The 27,731-nt window shown below is 39.5% G+C and overlaps 1 protein-coding gene across 4 annotated transcripts; it reads right to left on the bottom strand.

Moving 5' to 3' along the window:
- gng12b (guanine nucleotide binding protein (G protein), gamma 12b) lies at positions 1-27,661 on the bottom strand. Of its 4 annotated transcripts, none has more exons than XM_085151140.1 (4): positions 27,395-27,661; positions 20,989-23,021; positions 2,144-2,264; positions 1-2,048 (listed from the first exon to the last, which is right to left on the bottom strand). In XM_085151140.1, exons 3-4 carry the CDS (start codon positions 2,234-2,236, stop codon positions 1,923-1,925), a joined length of 219 nt encoding a protein of 72 aa, XP_085007266.1. In that variant the 5' UTR covers positions 2,237-2,264; positions 20,989-23,021; positions 27,395-27,661; the 3' UTR covers positions 1-1,922. The 4 variants fall into 4 exon arrangements, with proteins under 4 accessions (XP_085007266.1, XP_085007265.1, XP_085007263.1 ...); XM_085151139.1 differs by having other exon boundaries at positions 22,974-23,021; positions 27,395-27,660; XM_085151137.1 differs by having other exon boundaries at positions 2,144-23,021; positions 27,395-27,660.
- Between the last annotated feature and the right edge of the window lie 70 nt (positions 27,662-27,731).

Genomic DNA, 27,731 nt, shown 5'->3' with positions numbered 1-27,731 from the left:
TTTAGTTGAATAATTTAACTTGTTTTCCATATTTATTTGCATTGAATATATGCAACAACAGGCAAAGGTTTGAATATGACAGTAAGCTGTTTTTGACACCACGTGTGAGAAACCACAGACATTTATCAATAAAAACATAAATCCATACAGACTGATCAAAATCAACCAGATGTATCGTTAACACAACAACACGTAACACGTTTTAATCCCAAACATTGAAATCATGAAACAAAATAGAAAGTCAAATGTTAAGGTTTGACTGAAACCTGAAAAGAACATTTACAAGCAAGCACATACTCTGGTACATGGGCACAGTGTTACAAGCCTTTAGTAAGATATACCCCATATGTCTCTTAATTCACCTAAAGAATTGTATAATTCACAGTTTTAGACAACAGCACTTATGTGACTTAAAAGGTATTCAAGAGGTTAAAGTAGGATTAACTTCATTATTAAGGCCCTGGCTGGTAAAATTACAAAAGTAGTTGCTCATGTTTTAGCAAGAGTATAGCTCACAAATGACATAAAGTTACAGCTATGTCAACATGATATAATCAAAGGAAGTTTGAGCTGTAAACATGAAATGTTTCAAACTCATAACAGTCATTTGGTGTTCATCGGTTTCACAGTGCCTGAAGTGTACAAACAAGAAGCCTCAGGTCTGCAGACAGAAGCAGCGAAACTAGATCTGATGAGTCTGATTACTGTAAATATTTTTCTTCTACAGTAACGGCTTCATGGCAAGGTTAAGGTTTACTCCATCTAAGAGTGTCATCCTCCAAGTACTTGCATTGTAAGACTTACAGATATCATGTTCGTGTTCTTTTACCGCTCTCCGCTGAATACAACCAAAGTTGCAAAAATAGCAAGCTTACAGCAAAATTAAGCATCAATTCATCCTGAAATATTGGCACTGCACTGTACAAGTGCACCACATCATTTTTTTAAATGTCTAAAAAAATCAAAATCGGAATTATATTTGAACAAACTCTTTGCATCTCTGGAAAGGTTATATAAGGTTAGATATAAGAGACACGTATGATCGAGTAATCCCTATGATCTAAAAGCTCAGCCTTCAGACTGCTCTAAGCCCAGCTTCAGGCAGTCCCCCCCCCCATCTTGGGCAATAAGGTATGGTGCAGAAGCCCCACCTACTTGTGAGAGGCAGCCAATCAGATTAAACGTGACATAAGAGGAGGGGAATAGGAAGTAAAGTAGAATGCACAAAAACTAAGGAATATTTTAAATTGTAAAATCATATAAAACTACTGTAGTAGAGTCTAAGGGTAAAATGCAGAGCTGGTAATGATCATAATGGGTCTCCTTTGATGATTTTAGACCATTTCTTCTGAGTCAAAATGCGTGACAATAAAAAGTACATCAGTGGTTATGGACCTCCCTTTCTGTTTATCCCGGAAAGGCAGGTCCATTCGAGTTTGGACAGTTAACTCATCTGACAGGATATCATTATCTTATTAATTGTCACATTCTGAACAGAATACAAACCGTTTCCTGATGAAAGCGAGAAGTGAAAACCCAAAGCCTAAATCTGATTAGACCAATGACTTGAAGGGGGCTTGTTTATACGTGCTGTCATAATTACAGTCATCAACTCTCAGCTCCTTTCAGGCTGGGGTCTGTGGCCTTCCAGATCCTGTCAGATTACAGTGCAGACAAACAAAAGCCACCACTTTTAATCATCTTTGTTAGAGCCGCAGCTTTGATCAGAGGCAACGGTTTCAGCCTTCTGCCCGTTCTTTGGTGTCACAACTATTTGACTAAAAGGCAGAGAGGACTACATTCCTTATCAAACTCAAGCAGGCATGTGAAAAAGTTAAGGGGTGTACTGGCCTTAAGGCAAGTTGTGAGCAGAGCTTTTACGCATAGGATTTAGCATCAAAAGCAAGAGTTCAGTTGTTTCCCTACAAAACTGTGCAAGGCTTCTTGTCCTTGAAAGGGTTTTCTGAAGCAGGGATACCCATTAGCAGCGGGTCATTCTTGGCGTGCTCGCCACAGTAGCGCATCAGCTCCGATGAAGCCTTGGACACCTGCCAAGAAATCAGTAAATACACCAATCTCCTAAAAAAAAAAAAAAAAAAAAAGTGGAACAGTCATAGTGGTGTGAATGTGACTGTAGACATACCTTTATCCTCTCGATGCTGGCTTCTATCCTCAGCTGCTGCACCGTCCGTCTGGCCTGAACTATGCCACTGGAGCTCTGCATTTTTGATGACATTGCAGTTTTTAGACAGCTGTGCTTAAACCTGTGTAAGACAAAATATGATCCTTACTGAATGCACGTTAATTAGTGTAGAGATGCATCTGGTATTTAGATAAAGGAAACCAAATAAACCACAGTCTAATTAATTTGTTGATATGCTGACTGGCAACAAGATGTTCCTGCGGGAGATTAAAGAAGTGACACAAAGGCCAAGCTGCTGCTAAAAATACATGTGAGGCTATAACAGCAACAAAACAGAATCTAACTTGATGACTTGACGCTATTAGTATATGGAGACTAATGAGCTTATCATCAAGTCAAATTGCAGTTATTTGGCTTAAAAGCTGTTTTCGATACGTCCCATATCCCAGCTGCACATTACCTTTCTGCTAAGGTTACTGCATTTAAATGCAATATTAAGTTACAAAATTAAATGTTGAAAAAAATTATTGTTTTAAAATGACACTAATAAGAGGAAAGATGTGAAATAGAGCTATAAAAGTTGAAACTGAGCCGGAAGGAATCTGGCTTGGACTAAAACAAAAGAACACAAAAAAGTGTCTTCTGCCAAAAAATGAATGTTGATGTACTAAGTGGGAAGTGCAATTTTATTTCATGACCCAACGACAAATCATTGTGGCATGATTTGTCATACCTGACATCAATTGGCTTGATTTTCCTCCACCCGTCATAAGATTCTTCCAGTGAAGTAAAAATCCAATCAAATGACAGATCACTTATTGACACTACACGAGGTGGTTCTAGACGAAACATCAAGGACCAATGGCTTTAACCATCTTTGAGATACAGTCTATGTCACAGTGTATGTCTGCAATCTATGTAATACATGAAATATTTCAGTTATTGGCAAGTCAGGCACTCACTAACAAAAAAGGGCTATAAGAAAAAATACAAAGCTGCATGTTTATGCATTAGAGATTTTATGCATGATGTCCTTAGATATAAGAAATCAAGTTATTAGAATGTGGAAGCTGAAACAAACTCTATAACTGTGCAACTTCTCAGAAGTGGCAGTTGACCTAATCTTGAATTCATTCAATATGCGTAAAAGCTGTGACCCAACCCAAAAGATTCCTGTTTCACAATTCCCACTTCCAGGATACATTGGTTTGCTTTTACCGACTCATTACGCCATTGCTCGTAGGGGAGGCGACACGCTGGCCATTTTTTACATTTAACTTTAGCCAACTGTCAGGCAGAATTCAAAGGGGAAGCAGTCTTTGAACAAAACCTCGTGTTTCCTTTCTGTTTTCTCCACTAAAAGCAATTTCCTTTAAAAAAACAGAAACAGTCTCTAACGCAAGAGTAACACAATGTCTTGTATTCAAATTTAGAGTAAAACACAGTAAATGCACTGTTGAGCAATTTTATTGAGAACTTAAACTGTGCATAGCAATTGTTCAGCTGATAATTTGCAGCTTTTGTTCCTGGAACACATTAAGAAAACACAGCAGAGAGCAGCTCTGTGGGACTGACAAAAATAACCTTTGGCATGTGGTGCAGTAAATGTTAGCTCTGTGCTCTGGTGCAGGATATTACGGAGGAGGGGAACACGCTGAAACGGAAGGGAGATGAAACATGGGCAACTGCAGAACTGACTACAGAAAAAAGACAAGACCATACATCTCTCTAATACCCCCCCACCCCCCACCCACCCACTCCTTTCCGCTTCCTCCACAGGAAGCAGTATCGCCTGTTACCCTCCAAAGTATAAATGATTAAATATGGGGTGGAGGTGCTAAAAATAGAAGCTACAGACATGGGATAATAACCTAGGATAGAGAAAGTGTAGCTGTTATTGCTGGAGTGCAAGGCTTTTGCAAGGCAGTTGTCAAGGTAGCTTTCCTGAAAACCTGCATGCTGACATTAAAACCAAAAGCACGATTGCACATATTTACTGTCAGGCTCGTGTACAACATTCTGGACCTGTGTACTCATTGTACAAAGGAAGTTACCACTTCATTTCATGCATCTCTCGTCAACACAGCTGTGCTGGCCAGGCAGGAGTGGACTCTGAAAAAGGTTAGAGCTGCGTCACAGCAGGGTTAGTAACTACCCACTAACGTCTGCACGGACACTGTGTGACGCTGGCTGTCACTATCAAGCCCTGAGACCAGAAACATAAAACCACTGGGTAACAGTGACTGTTTACACTGATCTAAACATTAGATTTTTGAGATGAAAGTGTAGAGACCTTTCATTTTGCAACACAAGTCACAGACTAAAAAACATCTAAGGTATTTAGGGCTTCCATACCTACGCCGGTATGGCTGTGTATGTTCACTTGCAGCTTGCATGTTTAATGTTAGTATAGCAAAGGGCACTATGCCCTAAAAAACAGATTTAAATCAGAAACATGCAAATCGTTCATAAATAATTTAAACTATTTCCCCCTGAAACTACCAAAGGTGCCTAGTGTTTTACATAGGACTGTGACCCCCTGTTGCATATTATTCCCCATACAAACTGCCATAATAAGTACACTTTAGAGTCCAAAATAACTCTTTCCCAACTAAGCAGCTTATCCTTCTAAATATTGCAATCCTGCTTAGCACATTTTATGCCTAAATGAAAAGGAATGCTGCACAAACATGCTACAGCTAGCATTAGTAACCTGTTTGGAATTTCAAATATTATAGCAGATATACTGATCCAAAAGAAAACTTCTATAGGTGTACTACTTTGCTCATATAAAACTGGGTCAAGGGAATTAAAGAATTTAATAGATAAACAAATTCAGTAATGGAATTGCTGTCAATTAGACGCATAATTAAGAAGATCCACTTAAGATTGCACTAGTTGTATGACAGCTTTGAAAGTGAAGCAGATTGGTGGCTTTCAGGTTGTTTAAGTGAAGCAACTTTTAGCTATTGTTCCCTCACTGGCTATGCCTTAAACCATTAGGCAAGAAAGCAAGTAAACCTGACTATGCCTCACATTTCCAGCAGACCAGGTATGTCTACCCTGGAGCTGAGTACCTGAACTTAATCGAAACCCTGACCAAAAACAAGCCACACTCCATTCTTCAGAGAGATGCTCCACCCTGCATTTTTCTGGAGAATGATACATACTGCAGCAGGACAATGAAGCTAAACACACCTCAAAGCTTTGAGGGCCTGCTTGAACACCAAAGTAGACCAAGGAGTGTGGACTGCTACCTGACCTCAACCTCAAAGAGCATTTATGGGGGCACTTCAAAGACAAGTATTCCTGGCATCTCAAGAAGTTCAGTGGAACACTGTCAGATCATGCCAGTCTGTGTCTCTTCCAACTCAAGTCCATGCTGTTATTGAAATACAAAGAGTCTGAAATAAAAACATTCTGAAATAAATGTACTTTTTTTTCCCTAGAGATTCAGCTTCTCACTTAAACTGTTAGGCAAGAAAGCAAGCAGAACTTATTTATACAGCACATTTCATTCTAGGTGGATTCACAATGTGCTGCACAAAGCACGAGCTACCACAGAGGCTGCAGGCACAAACCTATTCAGATAATATGAAACTAAGTCAACAGACTGACGTGAGCAAGTGAATAAATAAAATAACTAAGAATATACCCATAAGATCCATAACACTTCACCACTTTTGACTGATGTCCCAGAATAAGCAGGCAATGAAGAAAAAAAAAGTATTAGGGGTTTAGTTAAAAAACAAGCAAAAGCCAATACAATGACCTCAGTACAGATGCTGATGTTTACCTGTTTAAAACCTTTGTGGCATTTCCCGATTTATCAAATTGCTTGATTTGTTTTGGCTCTGCTGCTGATTTGTGCAAAGATTTGTAACCTATAACACTTTCTATAGAAGGCTGTAAAAAGTTCATAAGAAAAACAAAGTGAAATTATTTGCAATAAAAAATAAGTTTCATGTTTAAAAAAAAAAAACAAACTCAGGAGAACAGCTAAAAAGTAGCTGCTGGGAGGTGCTCGTCCACCAGTCACGGAGACGTGGAGACCGCAGAGGCCAGATGTGGCATACTGTCTTCAGCAGCCAGACTGAAAGAGGTGAATGGGTTTACAGATCCTTCCAGCAGGATTGGTTCATCACACACAGACTCTGCTGTGCAACTTCGTTCAAAGGAACTGTCTGATACAGGGAGGTCCCCCTCCTGAAATGAGCTGGATTCCAAGTAATCCCTTATTACAAGTCAAGGCAGTGACTAGTGTTACAGTAACCCTGCTGCTTCTGAGGGATCAAAATAAACTAATTACTTCTAAATTTCATGCATGTCAATAATGTGACTTTTGTTGTAGGTTCTCCTTAAGATTCTGACCGTACTAAAGCTATTTGAATAAAATGAGTATTTTTATATTTCTTGAAGAAAAAAAAACTCCCATACTTTTCCCGTAATATGTATGTACTGTAGTGAGGCAAACCGGACTGGTTTATAGCATACATACTCAAATACAAGAAACATTTAACCTGGATTTGCCCCAAAGTCAAAAAACATAAACAAGCTCATTTGCCCCGAATGAGCTTGTTTATGTTTTATAGTTCTTGAAAAAAAAGTATTCCTGAGTTAAAACCACCACTGCACTATATGCAGATAGTTCCTACTGCAAGGAACACTTTTTAGTACACTAGAAATTTTATTTTTGAAATAAGACCTCAATTAAACAAATGCGTGGTTTAAAAAAAAAAGAAAAGAAAAAAGTGCACTCATTCCAGTAAAACAAACATAAACAGGTAGTGAACTTTTCTCATTGCGGGTGTGTGATTCCAAGTGCGCTTACAGAGTCTTTAGGATCCTGCTAGCCAAAAGAATGTCTGAAATGTCTTCAGCTGTGTTGCGCCTGTCTGCATCTAGCGTGTGTGCTTATGTGTGGCAAATGTAAACATGTGGCACACTGAAAGGATTGATGAAAACATATTTGAAGTTTTACAGCGGAGGCCTTACTTTGATGTGGCTTCAGGGCTTTTGCACAGGTGGGCCCTCACAGTGCCAGCACAGAGGTCCTGCAGAGTTTATGACAGCAGCTTTTGCCCTTTGGTGTGTAATAGTGCACACAGATCTGCTGCCTGACCAAATACTCTAATGACCTACTGACATATCATATGAACATATGTGTACTGAAATACTCCTTAGCTGTTATTATCATTTCTTTGGTCCATACAGGCTCCTCCCTAACCCTAACAAGCTCAAAGCGGGAGTGATTGCTACAAAAATTTGCAAAACTCCTTATGGAAAGCTCAAACTATTCCCGTTTCCATCCGTGACTAGCAAGAGTTCAAGAATTGGTTGCTGGTGCTGCAAATTCTTCATTTTTTTTTAAATTATGTTTTGTATTTAACCTTTCTGAGACAATTCTTTTTTTTTTCTCAAGAGTGAAATGGTCAAGAGGGTGGAAAAAGATAGGCACACGCAAACATACAACTGAACAAATTAATTTTCAGTGCAACATTCAAAAGCATGGATAATGTTTTCTTGATGCTTTACAAATGACTTAAATTCCCCCACTGCAGCGCTTCTCATGCTCTCTTTTTTTTGGCATGTTCCAGTTCCAAAGCCTCACTTGGCATCTCCCTGCCTCACCTACAGTGGCTCCAAGACCCACAGTTTGAGAAGTGAACTTGTTACTTAACTGACATTTTGGTCTGTTTTCTGGTTTTTGACGAGCAAACCTTAGGCTAATTAGAGATTTATTGCGCCGTTATATCGATACACCTCGTTCTCATTACCCAGGCACCATTTAGTGACATTTTATTAAATTCGTGAGTCATTTAGGTGCAAAGTGTCCTGCCCTGTGGCACTGGGTAATGGCAGGTTGGGTTACTGAAGTGGCTTTCATTTCCAAACAGAGTTACTGTGAAGTGAGCAATTTTAAGCTTTTTTTTTTTTTTTTTTTTTTTTTAAACATGAGTTATGAGAGTAACCACAAAAGTAAAAGTAAAAAGCTAGTGAGAACAAAACGTAACAGAAAACCAAACTGTAAGAGTTCCCAAAGTGATGCACTTCCACCTGCATGTGTGCCCAACCGGCAGTGTCTCGATGCCTCCATGCTTTGAGAAGCACTGCAATAGAACACTGAAGCCTGTTATTTAGCTGGCTTACAGCCCACTTGCTGGTCTTTGATTTGCATGTTTCAGGCTAATTACAGCTCTAGATGTTTATGCATCAATTCAGCTCATTCTCATCCCCAGGCTTTTAGTTCTGTTTTACTAAATAAGCTCACATGGCTCATTTAGGAACACGGTGTCCTTTAGCTTCTGGACCCTTACGCACTGGGTGATGACATTAGTGATATGTGGGTGTAACGGAAAACTCCTACAAGCAAGGTTACTATTGTGAGGGGGCATATTTTAACTTGAAAAACAGTATTTTCCTAACTGTAATCGACAGGAATAGGACCTTGAAAAATAAAGCAAATCAGCAAATGGAGAAAACAAACAAAGTGCAAGCAGGACATGCACCAGGGTATTCATCCTGATAACAGGGTTAGGGTTAGAACTGACCCATTGCCTGTCAACAGTGTGGCAGTGTCATGAAAAAGCACTCCCCACCTCCTGATTTCTTTTTTTTAATATTCATCACACTTACAGATAATCAACAAATAACAACAATAGACAAAGATAACCGGAATAAAAACAAAATGCATTTTTTACATGATGATTCAATTCAGAGTTAACTCATTATTTAACAATAATTAACCATATTGTTTGGAAAGCTGAGCTCACTTTCAATAGAGACACCGAGGTGTAATTATTTCAAATGCTGCTGAATCAAGAAATCACTCTTCTGAACCTGTCTGATAACATGAAGTAAGCTAAAAGATCTGTAAAAGCAACACATCATACCACGATCTAAAGAACAAATGAGAAACAAAGTTATTTATATCTATTAGTCTGGAAAGACTAATAGCCAGATTGCAAGCCGTTATCCACAAATGGCAAAAACTGGGATCAGTGGTGAACCATCCCAGGAGTGGCCAGCCAACCAAAATTACTCCAGGAGCAAGAAAGAACCCAGAACTACGGTCATGCAGCACTCACTTGTCTCTAAGGTAAGTGTTCAGAATATTTAAAGAGTGGGCAAAAACGGAATCCACCGGTGAGGTCCAAGGTGAAAACCACTGTTAACCAAAAACAACACAAAAAAAAACATTTTGATGAATAGATTCTGTGGACTGATGAGACAAAAGTTGATATTTCTGGAAGGTTTGCGTCCTGTTATATCTGGCATGAAACTAACACTAACACAGAAACAACTCATGTCCTGAAGCTCAAGCTGGGCGACCGTGGCTCAAGAGTTGGGAGTTCGCCTTGTAATCGGAAGGTTGCCAGTTCGAGTCTCGGTCGTTGTGTCCTTGGGCAAGACACTTCACCCGTTGCCTACTGATGGTGGTCAGAGGGCCTGGTGGCGCCACTGTTCGGCAGCCTCACCTCTGACAGTGCGCCCCAGGGCGGCTGTGGGTACAACGTAGCTTGCCATCACCAGTGTGAGAATGGGTGGATGACTGAATGTGTAAAGCGCTTTGGGGTCCTTAGGGACTAGCAAAGCACTATACATTTACCAAGTACAACTGATTCTGAAATACTCCAGCAAATTAAATGAATATTCTTTTTAAAAATATGTAAAAGTCAAAGTCTGGACTTAAATCATATTGAGATGCTCAAAAACCCTCCAAAGTGGCTAAATTGAAAAAAATATATATATATATATCAGCGAAGAAGAGTGGGCCACAGCAATGTGAAAGCTATCACAGCTTTCACAAACACGATAGAGTGCAAAGGGTAGCACTACCAGTTATTAAGTTTAGGGGGTAATTACTTCTTCGCAAAGGACCAGGTTTGGATATTGTTTGGCTTTTAATAAATCAAATTTTCATTTCAAATCTTCATTTTGTATTAACTCAGACTGTGTATGTCTAACATTACAAATTCTTTGATGATCTGAAGGATTCAGCACACATATGTCAGTAAGTCATTAAGAGTGTTTGGTCAGGCAGATCTCTGTGCAATGTTACAAGCCAAAGGGGAGCAACTACAGCTTTGGATGGACTATGTATTTTCAATACTCTGCTGCAATATATCACTATTTATAATACTTAATTGCTTCAATAAAGAACAAACGCTTCATTAACTCCTATCTATTGCATACAGAGGTGTTATTCATTGTCTTGCCCATCTAAAGGCAGGCTACTAACCATGTCCTGTATGATTAGTTATCAGCTGCAGTTACAAAAGTGTTGCTCCGTGGGACACAGAGCACCTCTGTTATCTATCCCTTACACTGCAACAACCCCGGCAGGCTCCACAGTCTGCTCCTGGGCCAGGATCTGTGGCAGCCTCTACAATAAGCTCTGAGGCTTAGGCTCATTTGAGAGGCACAGTGACAATGCGGACAGGCTATCAGTATTGTGCCACACTCACAACAGCTATTTTTGCATTGTTCACAACAGAGGCAACTGGGACAGGAGTTGTGAGCTTTTACAAGTTTAACTGCGCCCTCATGAGCACTAATCTCAGACAGCCTGATGTTATCAGGGAACCAGACTGCCCAGTCAGGCGTGCAGAGGAAAGAGACAGAGGCCTCCCAAAGAGAGACAAACACACAGCGTCTCTTCTGAGTGTTGGAGGAGGCAAACTGTATGACTAATGCTATAACATTTCAATGTGTGCATGAGCATCATCGATTACAAGCTTTGATGGTGACAGACTTTAAAGGCGTCGGCGGTGCTGTCCAAAAAGCTTTGAACACCTAACTGTGTGAAGTCAGCAGACATGAAAAGAATCACAGAAGGTGTCGGTGTTTGCGCTGCAGATTAAAAAGGAGATCGGGGTTCCGAGCCGCTGAGTCACAGGCTGCAAGTTTCTCTCTGAGCTTCTCACTTCACTTTACATCCATTTTTTTTTTTTTTTACCAAGGGTGAGGTCAGATTTAGGACAACAGATTTTCACTCCAGTTTCCGTCTGCCTGTCCTTTCTTCCCACCTGGGCCCCATGTGCGGAAAAACAGGTTTCTTTTGAGAGCGTGTGCATGTTCGGTCACACAGCCTGCAGACAGGCGCAGCCGTTTAAAAGTTCAAAGCTTTGACTAATGTGCTTCTGATTCCCTGAGAAATAAGTTCATCTTGGTCTTTTTCATACACGCCCTGTGGAGAGGTACAGTGAATGACATCTATAGATTAGAATGCTCTTTGAAGTTCTGGCAACTTGTCTTTTATGTACTTGGAATTTAGTGAAAGACAAGCAGCTAAAAAGCCCCAAACCAGGTGCTGCTCTCTTCTACTACACTTTATCATGCTGTATTCAGTTTCCTCCTCCCTCTGCTTTGATTATTTTCCAAAGAAATTAGATTTGGCTTTGGGAGATATTGCCTTTATTTGACAAATACAGAAGAGCAATAGACGGACAAAAGAGGAACTACCCCACCATGTCTGAAGCTAAATCTGGACGGCCAGATGCAAGACAACATGCCAGCCAGCAGCTGTTGCTATTAATACGGAAATTAATGTGGGTGGGGGTTATCATGCAAACCTGTTGCAAAACTCACTTTGAACATGTGTAATAAAAAGAGCTTTGAAACAACACTTTTTTAAAAACTTGTTGAGTTTTCAGTCCACCCACTTTGACTGCAATCCATCAACAGTTGTTTGATGGCTAACTTAAAAAAGTTGTCCATCTAAATCAGGGATGTCAAACTCATTTTACATTGCGAGCCACATACAGCCCACTTTGATCCGGAGAAGTGAAACTCCCCTTTCTGAAGCCACATATTTGACTGTTTTCTACATCTTAAAGAAAAAGTTGCTGCGACAAAGAAAAAAATCTGTCAGAAAGTTGAAACCTCTTTAGTACTGAATAGCAGAAATTAGGCTCTCTTGTCAGATGTAATTTTTTGGAGGAAAAAAAAGGAAGCCAACAACACTGTACACAATGATGAACTGGTGCGTAACGAGCAAGCAAATAAGGCAGAAAATAGAGATTTTTGATGGGAAACTGGTCTCAAAGTACACTGAGTGAAAGCTGTGAGGGAAGACAGCCAAAGTAAGTGGGAATTCATTACAATGTTTTTCAAACGTAAGGTGTAAAGTAGTCGTCTCCTTTTGCTGCTGGTTCAGTGAATTTTGGTTGGAGAGTGACGAAATCTGTAGTTTTGGAATCTGGGAGATGTTGGCTTCCCGCACCTGTTCGTAAATTGTTTGCCGTTTTAGCTTTCTGGTGGTTGTTGAAATGGTTTTATGAGCTTTTAGCTGAGATTCTGATGTTTCTGTCGTCTATATTCAAACAACAGATCTGGCGGTACATCACATTAAGCTAGATGTTCTCCCACTTGCCCCCGATTGTTTGAACCGATGTTCAAACAATCAAAATGCATTGTGGGAAATGTAGTTTATAGCCAACGTATGCTTTAAGCAGCATACAGTAAATTTATTTGAAGACAATAATGCACAAGCTCTCGCGGGGGTTATGCTTGCAATATGTGAACTAAATGATCATTTGAGTCTTGTTACTAGCATCTGAAATGATGAACTTTCCTGAAATAGCACACATGAGTCTCCACTTCAAAATTAGTGACAAACTGAGTCATCACAAAGACATGTTATAGAGTGTGCACTCACATTTTTTACCACCTATTTGTTCATTTTAAAGTTATAAGGCAACTATCTACTGATCCCAAGTAGTGCCAAGAAATGTATTCAGTATCTTTGTTTGACAGTAGTGAAAAGTTTAACATTTTAATATAATCGCCCAATCCTCCCTGACACCACGTTACTAGCGCCCTACTCCAGACAAGCCAGACATCCAGATTGAAGGGGACGGGGCGTCTGCAGGGATATTTCTGTGTTTATCCACACTTTATTATCGTCACTTAGATTTTGGAAATGGTTAATAAGTCTGCTGTCAACCCTAAATCCTCCAGACAAGAATCTGTCTTGGCTCCAGGAAAGAGCCCTCAAGGCATGGCTGAGTGTAAGAGTTAATGAACCCTTAGTTAGTTCTGTCTGCTCACTGACAGTCATGCTCCCCGTCTTTGACTTATCTTGCTGCAAACAGCCACTCAGAGACAATTGAGCCACACAAAGGACATCCATAATCAGAAAGCTAAAGACCCGTTTTACTTGTAAAAAAAGTTCTAACTGTGATCCAACTGTGATGGGCCCTACACAAAGTGGCTGAGTGTGTATGCATCTGTAAATGTGAGTATTCAGGATGTTATTTCCTGGTGAGTGTGAGACATGAAAGCAGTGGGATTTTTATGCCACTGATATCACTGCACACATGCACCAAGCTGTCTCCACCCGATCATGGGAGAAAAACTCCCACCACCACCAACAAAACAAAACAAAAAAAAAAACCACTCTCAGCAATAGGCTGCATTTGCTGAAATCCCCAAAGGAAAGAAAAGTGAGCAGGATGGAGGAAAAAAATAACAGCCTACTCTCTCCCACCAATACTTCCTGGAGCCTGGGGCAGTCCTGGATCTGCATGGGTCTCCCCGACAACTGAGCTTTGTCTAGACAGAAACCAATGCACCGCTCACCAGATAGGAATTCAGTAAACCCACAACCCCTCAGTCTCGCACCACCTTTAGCTCTCACATGGCACCCGACGTACAAGTCACAGCTCTCATTGTTTAAATAATCCAGCATTTACACTTCTAACCAACTGCACCACCCTGTTATTCATGAACAGAAATGGATGCATTTAGCTCAAAAGGGTTCTTTCTCTGCAAGAAGACCAACCCGTTTTACTCCCTACTTTGTGGGAAAATAAACAGGGAGAAGAAAATTGCTCTCATTCCACATTAAACTGCAGCATCACATCACAAGACGATTCACATTTAGCTTCAAAAACAGCAATACTGAACACAGACAGGGGTGTGAATGAACAGTTGAATAACATGTCAAACCAAGTAATCTACAACTTGTTTTTTTTTTTTTTTTTTTACATGCTCTGTTGCTCAAGGATAAACGTCAGCAGGTCGTCCTCCCTTGTATCACCATTACACATTCAGCTGACACTTCCATGCCATTCCTCCAAGGTTACCAACACACAGTGCTCTCACCTTTTCCCCACTTCCCCGCACTCAGCACTTTACTGGTTCTGCCAGAGAGGAAGGCTAACTCCCTATACCTTTACTACTGGGTGGCAGGTTTAAACATTTTATATATATTCTATTATAAAATAAATTTTTGAGAACATTTAATAACAGGCAGCACTTCACACTTCACTCAACCATTAAAAAAAAGTGCAAAATAAGAAACCACATTTTGTGGCAACTCATTAGCATACATTTTATCAATGCTCAGTGCACATGTTCTCCAAAGAAAGCATGCGATTAAAAGGGTAAGAACGTGTAGGAAATTAAGGAAATTATGAGCATCCTGAGTCTAATTCTGAGTCTAATGATGGTAAAAATCTAATCTAGAAAAGTTAACGGAACACCCAACATATATTTTTTATTTATATTTTGGAGCACCTCCAGGGTGCAAAAGACTCCTGCAAAGACAATGCAGTCCATTAGTTTTATAGATGATTTTTGTGTCCATCTTTTCAGATATTACTCTCCTTTCTACTCTTTTCCACTGCAATGCAAAGCAGGTCAGTGGAAAGTTGGATTAAAAAGGGAAAGTTTATCTGAAGCTACTACTCATTTTTTTAATGTTATTTCTTTAATGATTTGTTGCTTTTAAATTTTAGTCACTTTCACTTTAAAAAAAAAATGAAAAGATGATTATTCTGTAACTGACATCAGCAAACACATTCATTCATTTGATCAGCTACTGTGCTCACAATTGCTACCAAGGTCAAAATGACCTGAGTTTGGTGAACCACCCCTTCCTCCTGAGGTTTGGCAGGACATTTCAATGAGACCCAGTTTATCTTCGTGTTAAGAACTCCATCCTGCAATTTAAAAAAAAGCAGGGATGATAACTGATCTACAACTAAAATCAGTCAAGGACTCTAAATGTGCTTGATTTCAGCACATAGAATTTGCAGACTCAAAGTTTTGGTGTTATCAGTGGTGTAGCACTAAAGTCTGAGCCCTATACATGTGCAGGCGCAGTGCCACCCCGCTTCTTTTGATGACTCCACTATCACACCTCCTACATAAAACTAAATCAAGCTAAATCTATGTGTCTGAAGTACTTATCCAGATTGTCAGTAAATGTTCTTTCAACATACTTCAAGTACTGTGTGAATTTTTTAAGCAAGAACTGTACAAGAACATAGCCTCATGTACAGTAGCATCATCTATTGGTTACTTTGTTCTAGACTTCACATCATGAGGTGTTTTCAAAGTGGGCATCATGAACCGGATCAGGTGGATCGCAATGAGAAACTGTCAGTAAGTCTATGCTCTTAAGGTAGCAATTTCTCAGCCGATTCAAAGAATGCAATTGCACAAGATGCAACACAGAATGTTTCATAAGCATCTGAGAAACAGCACTTCCCTTCCCGAAATATATGTCGTGTCCGTGACGGAATCAGACTCAAGCAAGACAGATCTGAGTCAGAAACACAGAATCCGTAGTTCATGTATCTGACTCCATGCAGGGTATATGCTCTACTTTAAAAATGGCCAATGGAACAAAACCTGATGCACTCACAGGTCACATTTGAGTGATGGGAGCAATGTAAACACAAATTGATTAAATGTTTTAATTTAACTATGCAAGTGTGGGTTGTTTAATGAGCCATTTAAAAATATATATATAGTTTTTATTAACAAGTTTATGCGCTTATTAGACAGTTAGACTGCACATATTTATTGCATTACATTGTTTGACTACATGGCATGACTTACAGAGCAAGCTGAGCTTCGAAAGCTGGACCTGAAGACCTGCTAAGTTTAACACATATTTACACATACAGTAACTGGATCTCCATACCAATATCAAACACAAACAAGTTTAGCAGCTTACATCTTTTATGGGTGTTTTTGAAATCTAAAACAAATATTTGAAGTTCGAAAAACTCTTCTCTTTATTACGCTAAGCTGATGTCCTGGTTTTTCATAAACTGGAAAAAATGTGTTGTCAATAATCATAGTGACTCTAACATGCATTGGATGCATGCTAGATTTTGAGGCAACCAAAAAATTAATTCTGGTATGGCATACCACGTTGCATGGCAGATTGCCACCTGCAAATATAATACTGTCTGCAAAAATAAAATGAGAGTCTGGTTTTTAGTCAAATGAGAGCTTCCTGTGGTTTTTGTAGAGAAGTTGATATAATCGCATGATGTAATCAAACATGCCCACTAGTGAGAGAAGGTGGTGTTAAGTGATAGTGGCTGACAGGGAGACTACTTCTGCTGCCACCTGACTGCTTATCATGACGAACAAAAGACAGAGGCATAAAAAGAGGCTAGGGATGGGAAAGAAAACACAGCCTTCTGACCCCACGCTAACAACTCTCCCACCTCCCTCTTCTTCTCCCTCCGGTGAACTCTAGAGCACCCCAGAGCTGAGTGAGCACTAAACTGCACACAATGAACAGCCGTGGGAGAGGCAGAAGACAAGGCTGCAGACGTAAGAACAGCCAGGGTGGACACCGTGCAAAAGTGTCCTAATAGGGACACAACACAAGTGCTTGCAGCTTATGTCTCGTGACACCTGATTGTAAACCTGCAGTCCTAACCCATTACTAATCTGCCCTTTGGACTAACACGTTATTACCAGACAGTTTGCATACACTGAGTTGAGAGCAATGAAACAGGTATTATTAACTGAGAAAGAATTCGAAACATCCACCTCGCCCATCTCTGTATGAGGAGGCAAAGTACATTTGGGAAGTTTCAGGATGACAAAAACCTATACAGCACATCACTGAGGATTTAGTTTTCAAGGAAATTCAAGTTTAACTGGTCTGAATGCAACTGCAATCTCAGTGGACATTTAGAGTGAACCAAAATAATAATAAGAAGAAGAAGAAGAATAACTAAATTACTATTTGAAAGTACATTAGTTTATTTAGTTAAGCATTTGTCTTTAACTTGTCCATTTATGATGTGTCACCTTAAACATTCACACTTTCAATCATAAATATTTTAAATGTATTTTACAGGTGCAATTATAAAGTGCAGTTAAGTGATTACACTTGTTCAACAGATTTCCTGAAAAAGAAATTAAAAATAATAATCATATATTTATATCTTTTTAAGTTTGTATGCGAGTTACTCTTTCAGCCTTTTTTGTTTTCTATCAACTTACAAAAGTTGTTTTGTTATAGACACCAGATGTTTACCAGCTACATTAATAACATAGTTACAGCTAAAATGAAAATAAAAGCATGTCTTTACTAGTTAGGGCACATATCTTTGACTGGGACAGAGAGACCTTCAGAGTCTACAAGGCAAATCAGTTCTCACTTTCACATTAACTGGCTCTACCATTAAACATGGCGTCATTGTGCAGTAATCTCATAATAACCATTAAGAATATTGTCATTCCAGTTCTGTAAGATATAAGAAGAATTCTGCAACCCCTCCTGCCTTCATCTCCAAGACAGAAACAATGAAGTCTGTAGTACATCTTTCCAAAGAGAAAGCATTGAAGGGAGGGATTATAAGACTTTTTCAGATTTCCATGCACTGCAGCTTTACCAAGGTTTTACAATGTAGTGTAGGTTTTGTGTTGTAGTCATGCATACCATGTTTGGCTCATGTCAGAAGCATGCTGAGTAATAGATCAGTCAGTGATACTGCTCATTTCCAGTCATGACAGTTAAAATACCAAATAAACAGGATTTACAGCCTCCACCAACCAGTCAAGCTGCAGTTCACATTTTCCCCTCTAGTTCCTAAACAATGCGCAATGGACAGAAAATCATTTTTGCAGAATATTATAAAGTGAGGTTGACCTTTTGCATTTAAAAATTAATTACTTTATCACTTCGTTCTTTCTTTTTTCACTCTTCATACATTTAGTAAGGTTAAAGCAACTTTTGAACACCAAATTTGAATAATTTCATTACTGACTTGCATTTCACTCTCAGCATCTTCAGCAACTTCAAAGCTTCAATGTCAGTTTGTCTGCCACATGTTCTGACCTGCTGTGTCACTGTTGAGAAGTGAATCACAGCTGCTTCGATTTTAACAATGAAAGCTAAACAGAGCGCTTTTGAATATATAATCTCTTGGCAATTAAGCATTTACATCAGTAAGAGCATTTATGCTGTCATTAGGTTACAAAGACCTAGACAGGTCTGCGATTTCAAAAGTGCAGAAATCTGTAGTTTCATGCAATAGCGACCTGCTTATTATCCAAAATAAGCAATTTAACTTCCCAAAAGATTACCTCAGTCTGTCTAGATGACCTACACGATATGATAGTCAAACCCAGTCCAGTGCAGAGAGATCAGATGGTGGCTGAGCCTTTTTCAGTCATGCATTTTGGAGTGTTATAATGCTGCATTCATTCAAAGCACCGACCAGGATCTCACAGGGAAAGTATGTGCGCACCAGTTGGAGCGGTTTGTTTTGAGAACAGTGCAACAGCAATGGAACGTGGCTGCAGTGCTGAGCTGCATACCACCCTGTTTCATCTCTAATGAATGTCAATCAAAGGCACATTTTTACAGCAGCACAGACCACCGAGTGTATACTTGTAAGGCAATGCAATTAAAAGCAACTTATTTCTGGACTGGAAAATATTTCGCTGTGCCACTGTCTGGTGGAGGAAAATGTTTTAGGAAAAAAAAAATCAAAGCAGGAAAGAGCAGCTTGTACAAAAGAATCCCAGGCATGTAACCAGTGGCTAGGCAGAGTTTCTGGGCAGGATGACATCCCGACGGCTGCTTGGCCTCCCTCTCTTAACTGCCAAACCCTTATGTTTGTTAACTGGACGCCAACACTCCCTGAACGGCTTCCGCAGCAAAGATCAGGGTGGCTGGAATTCTCGTCTGGCAGACATGTGGCACAGGAGCGTCTCAAAGTGGACACCACAGCACACGAACAGATAAAGCAGCCTGTGTGCACTGTTTATTGTCAGGGCCCTGAAACCATGATTAGAGGGTTGGGTTTTTTTTTTTTTTTTTTAAACAGGGCACATTTGTTGCTATGCAGAAGCACTTTCTAATACCTTCTATACAATAGCATGTACAATGACAGATACATATGAAAACAAGCAGCTGCTGCTTTGTCTCTACAAGGGAAAGTCACCCATGCTTTGTGTGAACTATAGCTGGAGTGGACAGGTACTATAGTTGCATGCTCAAAAAACAAAACAAAAAAAACAGGAACACAGGTTTGCAGGATAAAAATATGCCTTTAGTTGCATTTATGTGTACCAAGGATAGAAATGGAGCTAAACAATGCATGGAGCCTGTGTAGACAGCTGCATGCATTGATTAATGGAGATCATTACTACATCATCAGATATGCAGTACAGGGACAACTGAACGCTTCCTGTGTGGACACAGCTTAACTGCCTATTGCCGTGTTAGTACCTCCATGAGGATGTACACAGTCCGCAACTGGGGTAATTACAAAAATCTTGCTAACCTACCCACATAATGCTAATGTTCTAATGTTGAAACGGATCATGTTTACCATGTTAACCATTATTTACAATTATTTTTCTATAAGGAAATGGCAGTGGATCATCTTTCAGTTCATCTTTAGAAAACAACTATCGGTTGTTGCAGACTGGAGAATGTATTCAGTTCTTGAACCATGCATGCGTGCGCAAAACTTCATGTCAGCCAGTCCACTCAATAATTGCTGAGATATTTCAATCTAAACTTAGAAAGTACCTTGCCATCCCTGGAGATTATAAGGAATGCATATAAGTAATACTTGCAATTACCTTCACAGACAGAGAAGCTGGCAGTTGTATGAAAATTCTATTGATGGAAACTGGATATGCAGTGACCTAGTTGTTGACTAAGCTGATATTTCATCGGGAGCAACAAGAGGGCGGCATTGTAATTACACATCTGAAACTGTAGCAATAATTCATTTGTGGCTTTATGTCTACATAATGATGGGTAGACTGGATGTTCTGTTTTATTCTCACAAAGCATGCCATGGAGAAGGTTCCTGTGCTAACAATAAACTACATAGTAGATTTATAGTATTAGTCTAATGCATATGGTTCCCACTGAAAAGGGTTTTACAGGTAAACAAGGAGCAAGTAGAATCAGTAGCTGAAGTGTCCCCAGCTGCACGCTTCTGAGACTTTATGTTCTTTGACTTGCAAACTTGATGAATCTCTTTGTCCTACTTCAAAGCCAACATGTGTCTACATTATAGTTCTGCAGATAGGAGAGCTAATCTCAAGTGGCATCTGCAAGCCTTCGGGGCAATCAAAGGCCACCCAGTGAACGCCAGTCCATGTTAGAGGTACATAAATAACACTAGAACTTAAATCTCTGTTAGAATATGATTTATTTTTACAGGAAATACTGTGTAAACTGCCGTTTCTGGGAACACGGGACCAGTGCAAAAGAAAGTCCAGATGAAAAATACTTCAAATACGTTTTCCAAGAAACAACTTGAAGCATGGAATGTGTGACATGAGAGGAAAAAAAACTTCGCAAAGCAAAGTACAAAATAAGTGCTACCCGGCATGAGAACTGGTGAGCAAACTACTTCCTGCAGAGGGGCCGGCCACTCCTGCCTCAGCCCATTGCTAACCGGCATGAGTAGGAGTGTGCGTGCATGTTTGCGTGTACAGTAAGTGATTGTGGGGTGAGAGGGAAATTCGAAGGGAGGGGTGGGGTTGTTGTTCAGGAAGTAGACACAGTGCAACAGAGGAGAAGGAAGGAAGATGCCCATATATGAGCAGGCGCTTACGAAACAGGATGGAGGACATGACTGAAGAGGCCTGGGATCTCCCGTGGGTGCAGAAATAATTAAGTAAATGTGAAAAAACCTCCTACACACATAAAAACACACACACTGTCAATCAAAAAACGCCAAGCCCCAATTTTCATGCATCCTGACGCTTGCACAGTAAACTGCTGTGTTCAGTTAAGATCTCACATTAAACCTGCTCAGTAAGAAAAAAAGGTGTTAGAAATTGAAGCAGTTAATGAGGAACACAGATAGTCCCACCAAATGCAAGACATTGGCCCACAAGGTTTCCGTTAGCACAGTGGAAAGACTATAGACAGAGGCCCTGCAGCCAATTAATAACACACCTGCACACAGGCAAAAAGAGCCTTTGTTTAACACCTGCATGTAGACTGGGTCACCTTTTTTCACTTGCTGTTTGATTTAAATTCAGGTGAATGCATATTTTTCAAAGTACTTACTTTGGACCTACAACTGATTTAAAGCTTTTATTTCCTGAGGGGCTGCCCCCACAAATTGCATGGTAATTTACATTACACACACCATAAATTTCACTATACACCCACAGGTTCCTATAAAGACAAAAGGTTTGTGTTGTGCCCCCACACAAACATGTAAAAGACCTACACGTTATTAAAAAATGCAAAGTTCTTAACAGGGTCACTCTGCACAACACATGAGTATTCACACACAGGAGTCCCAACACAGCTGCAACAAATAAGCAGATGTGCATGCTTATGGAGGTCCCAGTGTGGGACATTTCAGCTTCTCAGTGTTTCAATGGCATAAGCGTAACATAAAAGGAGAAACAAAGCGGTTTCTACATCAGTTATTAATTTAACTGGCCTTCATTATGCTGTAGTGATGAAAGGGTTATCTCACGCCTAACATAAGGACAAACCTATAGACTGTAAAATACTGCCACCATGTGGGGGAAATTTGTAGAAATAAGTCATACAACTATCTGTAAGAAGGTATCCACAGAGAAACTAATCTGAAACTAGCTTTTTTTCTTTCATTTCTTAGATTGATATTGTGTTAGCAGCAGATCTCTTAATTAAAACAGATACAAGGAACAAAGAACAGATTGTTTCCTTATTAGTACATGTGTATTAATTGGCAAACCTGAGACTTTTATTATGTGTAATATACTTTTAACTGAGTTATTAGCCAAGATATTTTTTATTATATTTAGGTGCATATTTTCCTGACCAAGAAAATAACAAACATTTGTTCAAGTAAGTATCAAATGCACCTAATCATAGGTAATTATTTAGAGAAATTTATTCATTAATGTTATCAAAACAGCTTCTATTTCTAGTTAGAGAAGATTCTTTGGATCTAAATCATGATTTTGTAGAAATGTTTTAAGTACTGATATCATTCGGAGCCAAAACGTGTACAGGCTTTTCTTCCTTTCTTCTTTCTGGCCTGAATCTAATAATGTTTCACATTTTTAAATGAAGAACCACTCAGAAAATAGGTCATTTAAGGCCCTCACAGTAAATTCATATTAAAGGGGTTATCAAGTATAAAGTTGGATGCTTGAAAACAGGGGCAGGGGTGAGTAAGATCCAATTTCATACAGTTAAGTGAAACAAATTATAAATGTTATGTTTCACTGTGTTTGAAGCATACATTACCAGTAATGCAATCAGTAGCATGTATTTGTATCTTACAAATTCCACACCTGTGATGCCTTTTTGTAAATGTAGGACCCAAGTCATAATCCTAAAGAGCAATCCACTATGATTTAAGAATATAAGAAGATACAGTGTAGACTCTTTCTAAACACAAGAGGGCAGCACCTCACAGATGGTCCTTAAGTCTGAAGATATGAAATACTCAAACAGGCTGTGCATAATTAATAATGAATAGGCTGGCGAAACAATGTTTGCAACCTGAGCCACCTTGCAGTTACAGAAATGGCTGGTGGCAATAGTTGTTTTAAAGATGGGAGGCAGCCTGGAAACAAGGACACAGACCTGTATGCGAAATGTTCTCAGGGAGCATTTACTTGCCGCAGCATAAATCTGGAAAGAAAAAGCAAAGAAAAAATTATTTTTCAAAAATTAGCCAATCGTGGATTCATGTTTACCATTTCTTCCAGATGAGGCCAAACAAAGAGCTGCGAGCTCCCACGGTGTAATTAATGAATGCTAGCCCTCTGACACTAGTTTCCACATCATTTAGGACAAAATGTGAAGCAGTGGTGGGTGGGGTATACCCAACCCACTGCTCTACTTGCATTCATTACCACATTCCAGTGAGACCAGTTAGATGGCCAGTCCTTTAGTCAGAGAACTTTGTGTGTCTGAGCAGTTTGTCCCAACAACAGAGAGGAGGCAGGACTTGGTGGTTTAAAGTAAGGAACAGATATCCTCAAATATTTTTAGTACTTTCCACTGTTTATTATTTTCTTTCCACAGTAGTAATTCATCATACACGTTCTTCAAGCCTGAGCAATACTCGGAAGAGTTGGTATATAAGCATTAACATATAAATAATATTCTTAACTGAAACAAATGCAACAATTAAATACAACATAAAAGGTTTTTGCACAGCATCTATCTGAAGTGACACTTCTCTCTGGTAGCACTCACATGCCGAGATTGGTGTAATGCTTTTTCACTGTGTTTATGAGAGATTTCATTCATTCATGTTTTTCTTTTAATTAATTTCACATGTAGAGTTTTTGGGGACAAACATTCATACTGAAGGTACCATTTATTCAAAAGCACAAATTAACTTGGATTCACTTTAAATGTGTAACTGTTATTTAGTCATCATTTACAGTAGTTATACATGTTCAATATCAAATCAAAGCACACACACAGTGCTGGAGTTGGTTTATGCAATTGTCAGTTGAGCTGTACATCATGTAGAACTGCACAACAAAGCACGTGTCTATAAATAACCCACTGCGGCAATATGACAAGTCCCAAAATGTCACTGAGATCAGACACAGGGTGACACTAACAAGTAACCTGGCTACTGTCACACAGGGTCTGTGTGTTGCTCTGCGGGTCAGGGGCAGACGCGGCAGATGAGATGTTAATCCTGCCACAAGGATGGGAAAAACAACAATGAGGCTGCAATTTCTGCTCCCGCTAAAGGAGTTTACAGCAGATGTTCGGGGGAAATAATTTGGAAAATTAAAGGAATCTTTGATGAGAACGCAGAAGTAATAAAATTTCAACACGCAATGTTCTAAGATGCTAATATTGGGAGCAACAAGAAAGCCAACAAGTAAGGCGAAGTAAGGCGAAGTAAGAGACGAGAGTGTGAGTTGGTTTGGATAAAACAACAACCTCCAGGGCAAATCCAACAAAGAAAAAAACCAAGACTGAGGTTTCAACGTGTGGAATCCCGAAAACAGATGACATCATGGTGGCTACATCCATCTTCTACATACCATCTATGGTTTATAGACAGATAAATGAACTGAAGCGGCACAGCAGTTACAGTCAAATATACAGAGAGTTTATTTGACTACACAATCATCTTGGTCAATCAAACCACCTAAATGTTGTGCATGCGTTTCAGTCTGAAATGTTACATTATAGGGCGCTCATTTCAAAATTGCTTTCCAAGTACACAAATAGTAAAAGAATACACAATCCCAAGTGACATCTTTGTTCATTTATTTATCCGAATATTGACATAAATCCTATAAGAAGTATTTTTATAAAGGTTTAAACGGGAAAAAAAGGGAATCCTTACACTTACAGAACCTTTATGAATTGCTGCTTGATGAATACCTGCATCTAACTTGTAGCTGACTAGTTCCTTGCATTAAAATATCTGTTAAATGTACATGCTTCTAACTGTCTCCATGACATCTGGAGGAAACAGCTGCTGTGTGAACAACGGTCTGATTTTGATTAACTGATTAAGAGCTACACTGGTTTTATTGTAGAAGGTCAGAATATTACAATATTAATCACAAAAGCCCTTCTCTAATCTAATAACTTTAAATAGAACAGTACACTGCCTGGTGGCCATCACACAGTTTTTAGAAAGGCCGCATCTTGTTTGAAGACAGAGAGAGAGTCAACACTGTGATTACAGGGTGCATGTAACTAACTATCGGTTTAAAAATGGAAAGTATTTGAGAGGTAAAGTCATTTTTAAGCTAATTGTGAAAGCCTTTCATCACTTGCTGATAAGCAGTTAATGCCTTGTGCACTAAGCAGGCCTCTTACGTGCGACATATTCTCCTCATTGAGGGTATAATACCTTCATCACTGCGACACGCTCCAGTGAGGAGGCTAAGAGAGCTCTGACATATGTCAAAGCAGGAGGACATTTTTCACATATTGTTGTGGACTAACAGCTCGAGGGTGCCGGCGGCGACTGTGCTGTGTTGACTGGAACTTCTCTCTAAAGGTCTTTGTGACCAGAGCTGTGACGCACAGACGAGTTCCCAGAGGCTGAGCGTGGAATTTGAGTCAAGGGATAGAAGGGGGTTGGGGGGACCTTCTCACGAGATTAAACCACACTAAGGTCTGCACCAGTAAGTGTGGGGTAACCAGGCAACATGACCATACCCACGTCAGCACCACAAATGCACTCAGGTGGAGTCACGCTGGACTGCCAGAAGCCATGATAAGATAATTCTCCTGAAAGATGAAAATCATTTGTCATGGACACACAGAGTTACGTTGTATGCTCTCCCCAAACATGCTCACGGGTTCAATAATAATAACAGCCATACCAAAATTATCTCACAGAAACGTCATCATACTACTAAAAGAAAGTAAACCTGTGTAGCTCTTATAAAAATATGTAGCATCTGTTTATGCAGTGTAAAAGACAGCTGTTTTGATCAAACTTTTGCCAGTTTTACACTCAATTTTTATATTAGATTTTGGCATGCTGCACTTTCCTTTGGGGTGGACCGAACATTTGCTCAACAAAAAAGATTCAACTGAATGCCCCCTAAATGCAAAATTTTCAAATGCATCCCTTTATTCCTTTAAAAAGTCTGACAGACTAACACTAAAACACTGCTGAATACTGCAGATGGATTTCCCAGTACTAAAAAACTTGATCAATATGTATTTAAAATGATCATCATTACCTGTCTCATTAGCTACAAAAACAAACAAAAAAGCTATTAACTGAGAGTTAATAGATTACTATCTCAGTTAGTAAACTGAGACTAGTTTTGCCAATTTTCTGTAGTAATTGGGGATGGGAATCCAGAAGTGGTTCCAAATTATTCAATACATGGGAATTATGTGCCTCAAACTTCCTTTTATCATTGCTGGCATGTTTGTTTTCCTGACAGTTGGATGTTGCAAAATGTCAGAAGCTTTTGCACAACTCAGTCATATGCAATTCGTTGTCTCTACTCTGTTTCTGCAGTCTTCAAAGTCAGAACAAAAGACTAAAGACTAGTGCAGGTCTTCATATTATCCACAAAACAGATACTGTGTGGAGTAAACGGATCAGAAATCAGAAAGGGATTAATACCAAATAAATGTAAGTACTAAAAATACTCTTAAACACTTATTAACATTTAAATAAAAGCTAAACTTATTAGTTTATTTTTTAATGTATCTCCTACCTCATTGAAAAATCATAAAGCAGTCTATCATCTACATTACTAAAAGTCCAGTCCAAGAGTTTGTGCAATGCATAGGCTTTAAGAATGCGACTTCACATCTTAAATTCAGATTTTAGCTGAGCACATTCACCTGAGAAATACACCGCTTGGAACGTCAGATATCATAATGAAGTGTTGCTACTCCTATAAGACCAGCAACTCCTCCCGAAACACATGTCTGAGTTAAAGAGAAGTTTAAACATTTAAGGCAGACTATGTTAATCTACTGTTTACTGCAGCTCTAATAAAGCACTTCATTCACATTTACTGAACTACGTTTAAAAAGAAGAGCATCAGTTTCCCCGCTCTGACCCTGATAACCTACAGTATGATAACTTCCCACAACACGCTGTAGTGTTTTCACACTGTTGTAATACTGGCGCTGTTAAATTCAAAGAAAGCCCCGCTGCAGGTAGGCTTTCCAAGAAGTGTAATATTCCATCATACTTGTAAATCTCTCAAATATTCGCTGACCTTCACAGAGATTTATCCAGCATGTTTTCTCAGAAATATCGCCATGACATCACTCATGTCTCCTCTTGAAAGAAAAGAATCCTAACCGCTGATTGAAACACCTGTTTACCAACCATGTATTTGCACAATAAATTTTGCCAACCATTTAAAGCTGCAAAGTGTTCTTTCCCATACTCTTACCTCGTGTTTACACTGGTTGTTGCCTCAGGTTAATGGACTGGAAGTCACAGTCTACCATCTGGCGTTTATTAAAAGCAGCAGCAGTGTGGACACAGCAGAATGAAGAAAGATTATTTATGTAATCTCTGTTCTGATACTCACCTGGCCTCTCGGATCCAAAGCCGGGTTTGTTCCTTTGTTTTGTTTTTGTTTTTTATGTGGTTGTTTTGTTTGTTTGGGGGTGGTGGTTTCAAAGTCGAGCCATGAAATAATCCCACACGAAGCTCCCGCAACTCGACAAAAATGTCGACTGAAAAGTTTCAGCTCGGATTAAACAAACATTCAGCCGTGTGGAGGTGAAAGCGCAGTGACGGGAGACGCGCTCAGTCATCTGCTGTTGGCTGCTGCTGGGCAGGACTACACGCCGCTTCCTAATGTTTGGACAAGGCAACAGCGCCCCCTGTCGGTAGCTTATACAGATGGTAATTCATAGGATCCT

Source organism: Neolamprologus multifasciatus, chromosome 23, assembly GCF_963576455.1.
Source record: "Neolamprologus multifasciatus chromosome 23, fNeoMul1.2, whole genome shotgun sequence".
NCBI classification, from domain to species: domain Eukaryota; kingdom Metazoa; phylum Chordata; class Actinopteri; order Cichliformes; family Cichlidae; genus Neolamprologus; species Neolamprologus multifasciatus.
Note: the sequence above shows the minus strand (reverse complement) of the source record. Positions and strands in the feature narration are given on the sequence as shown.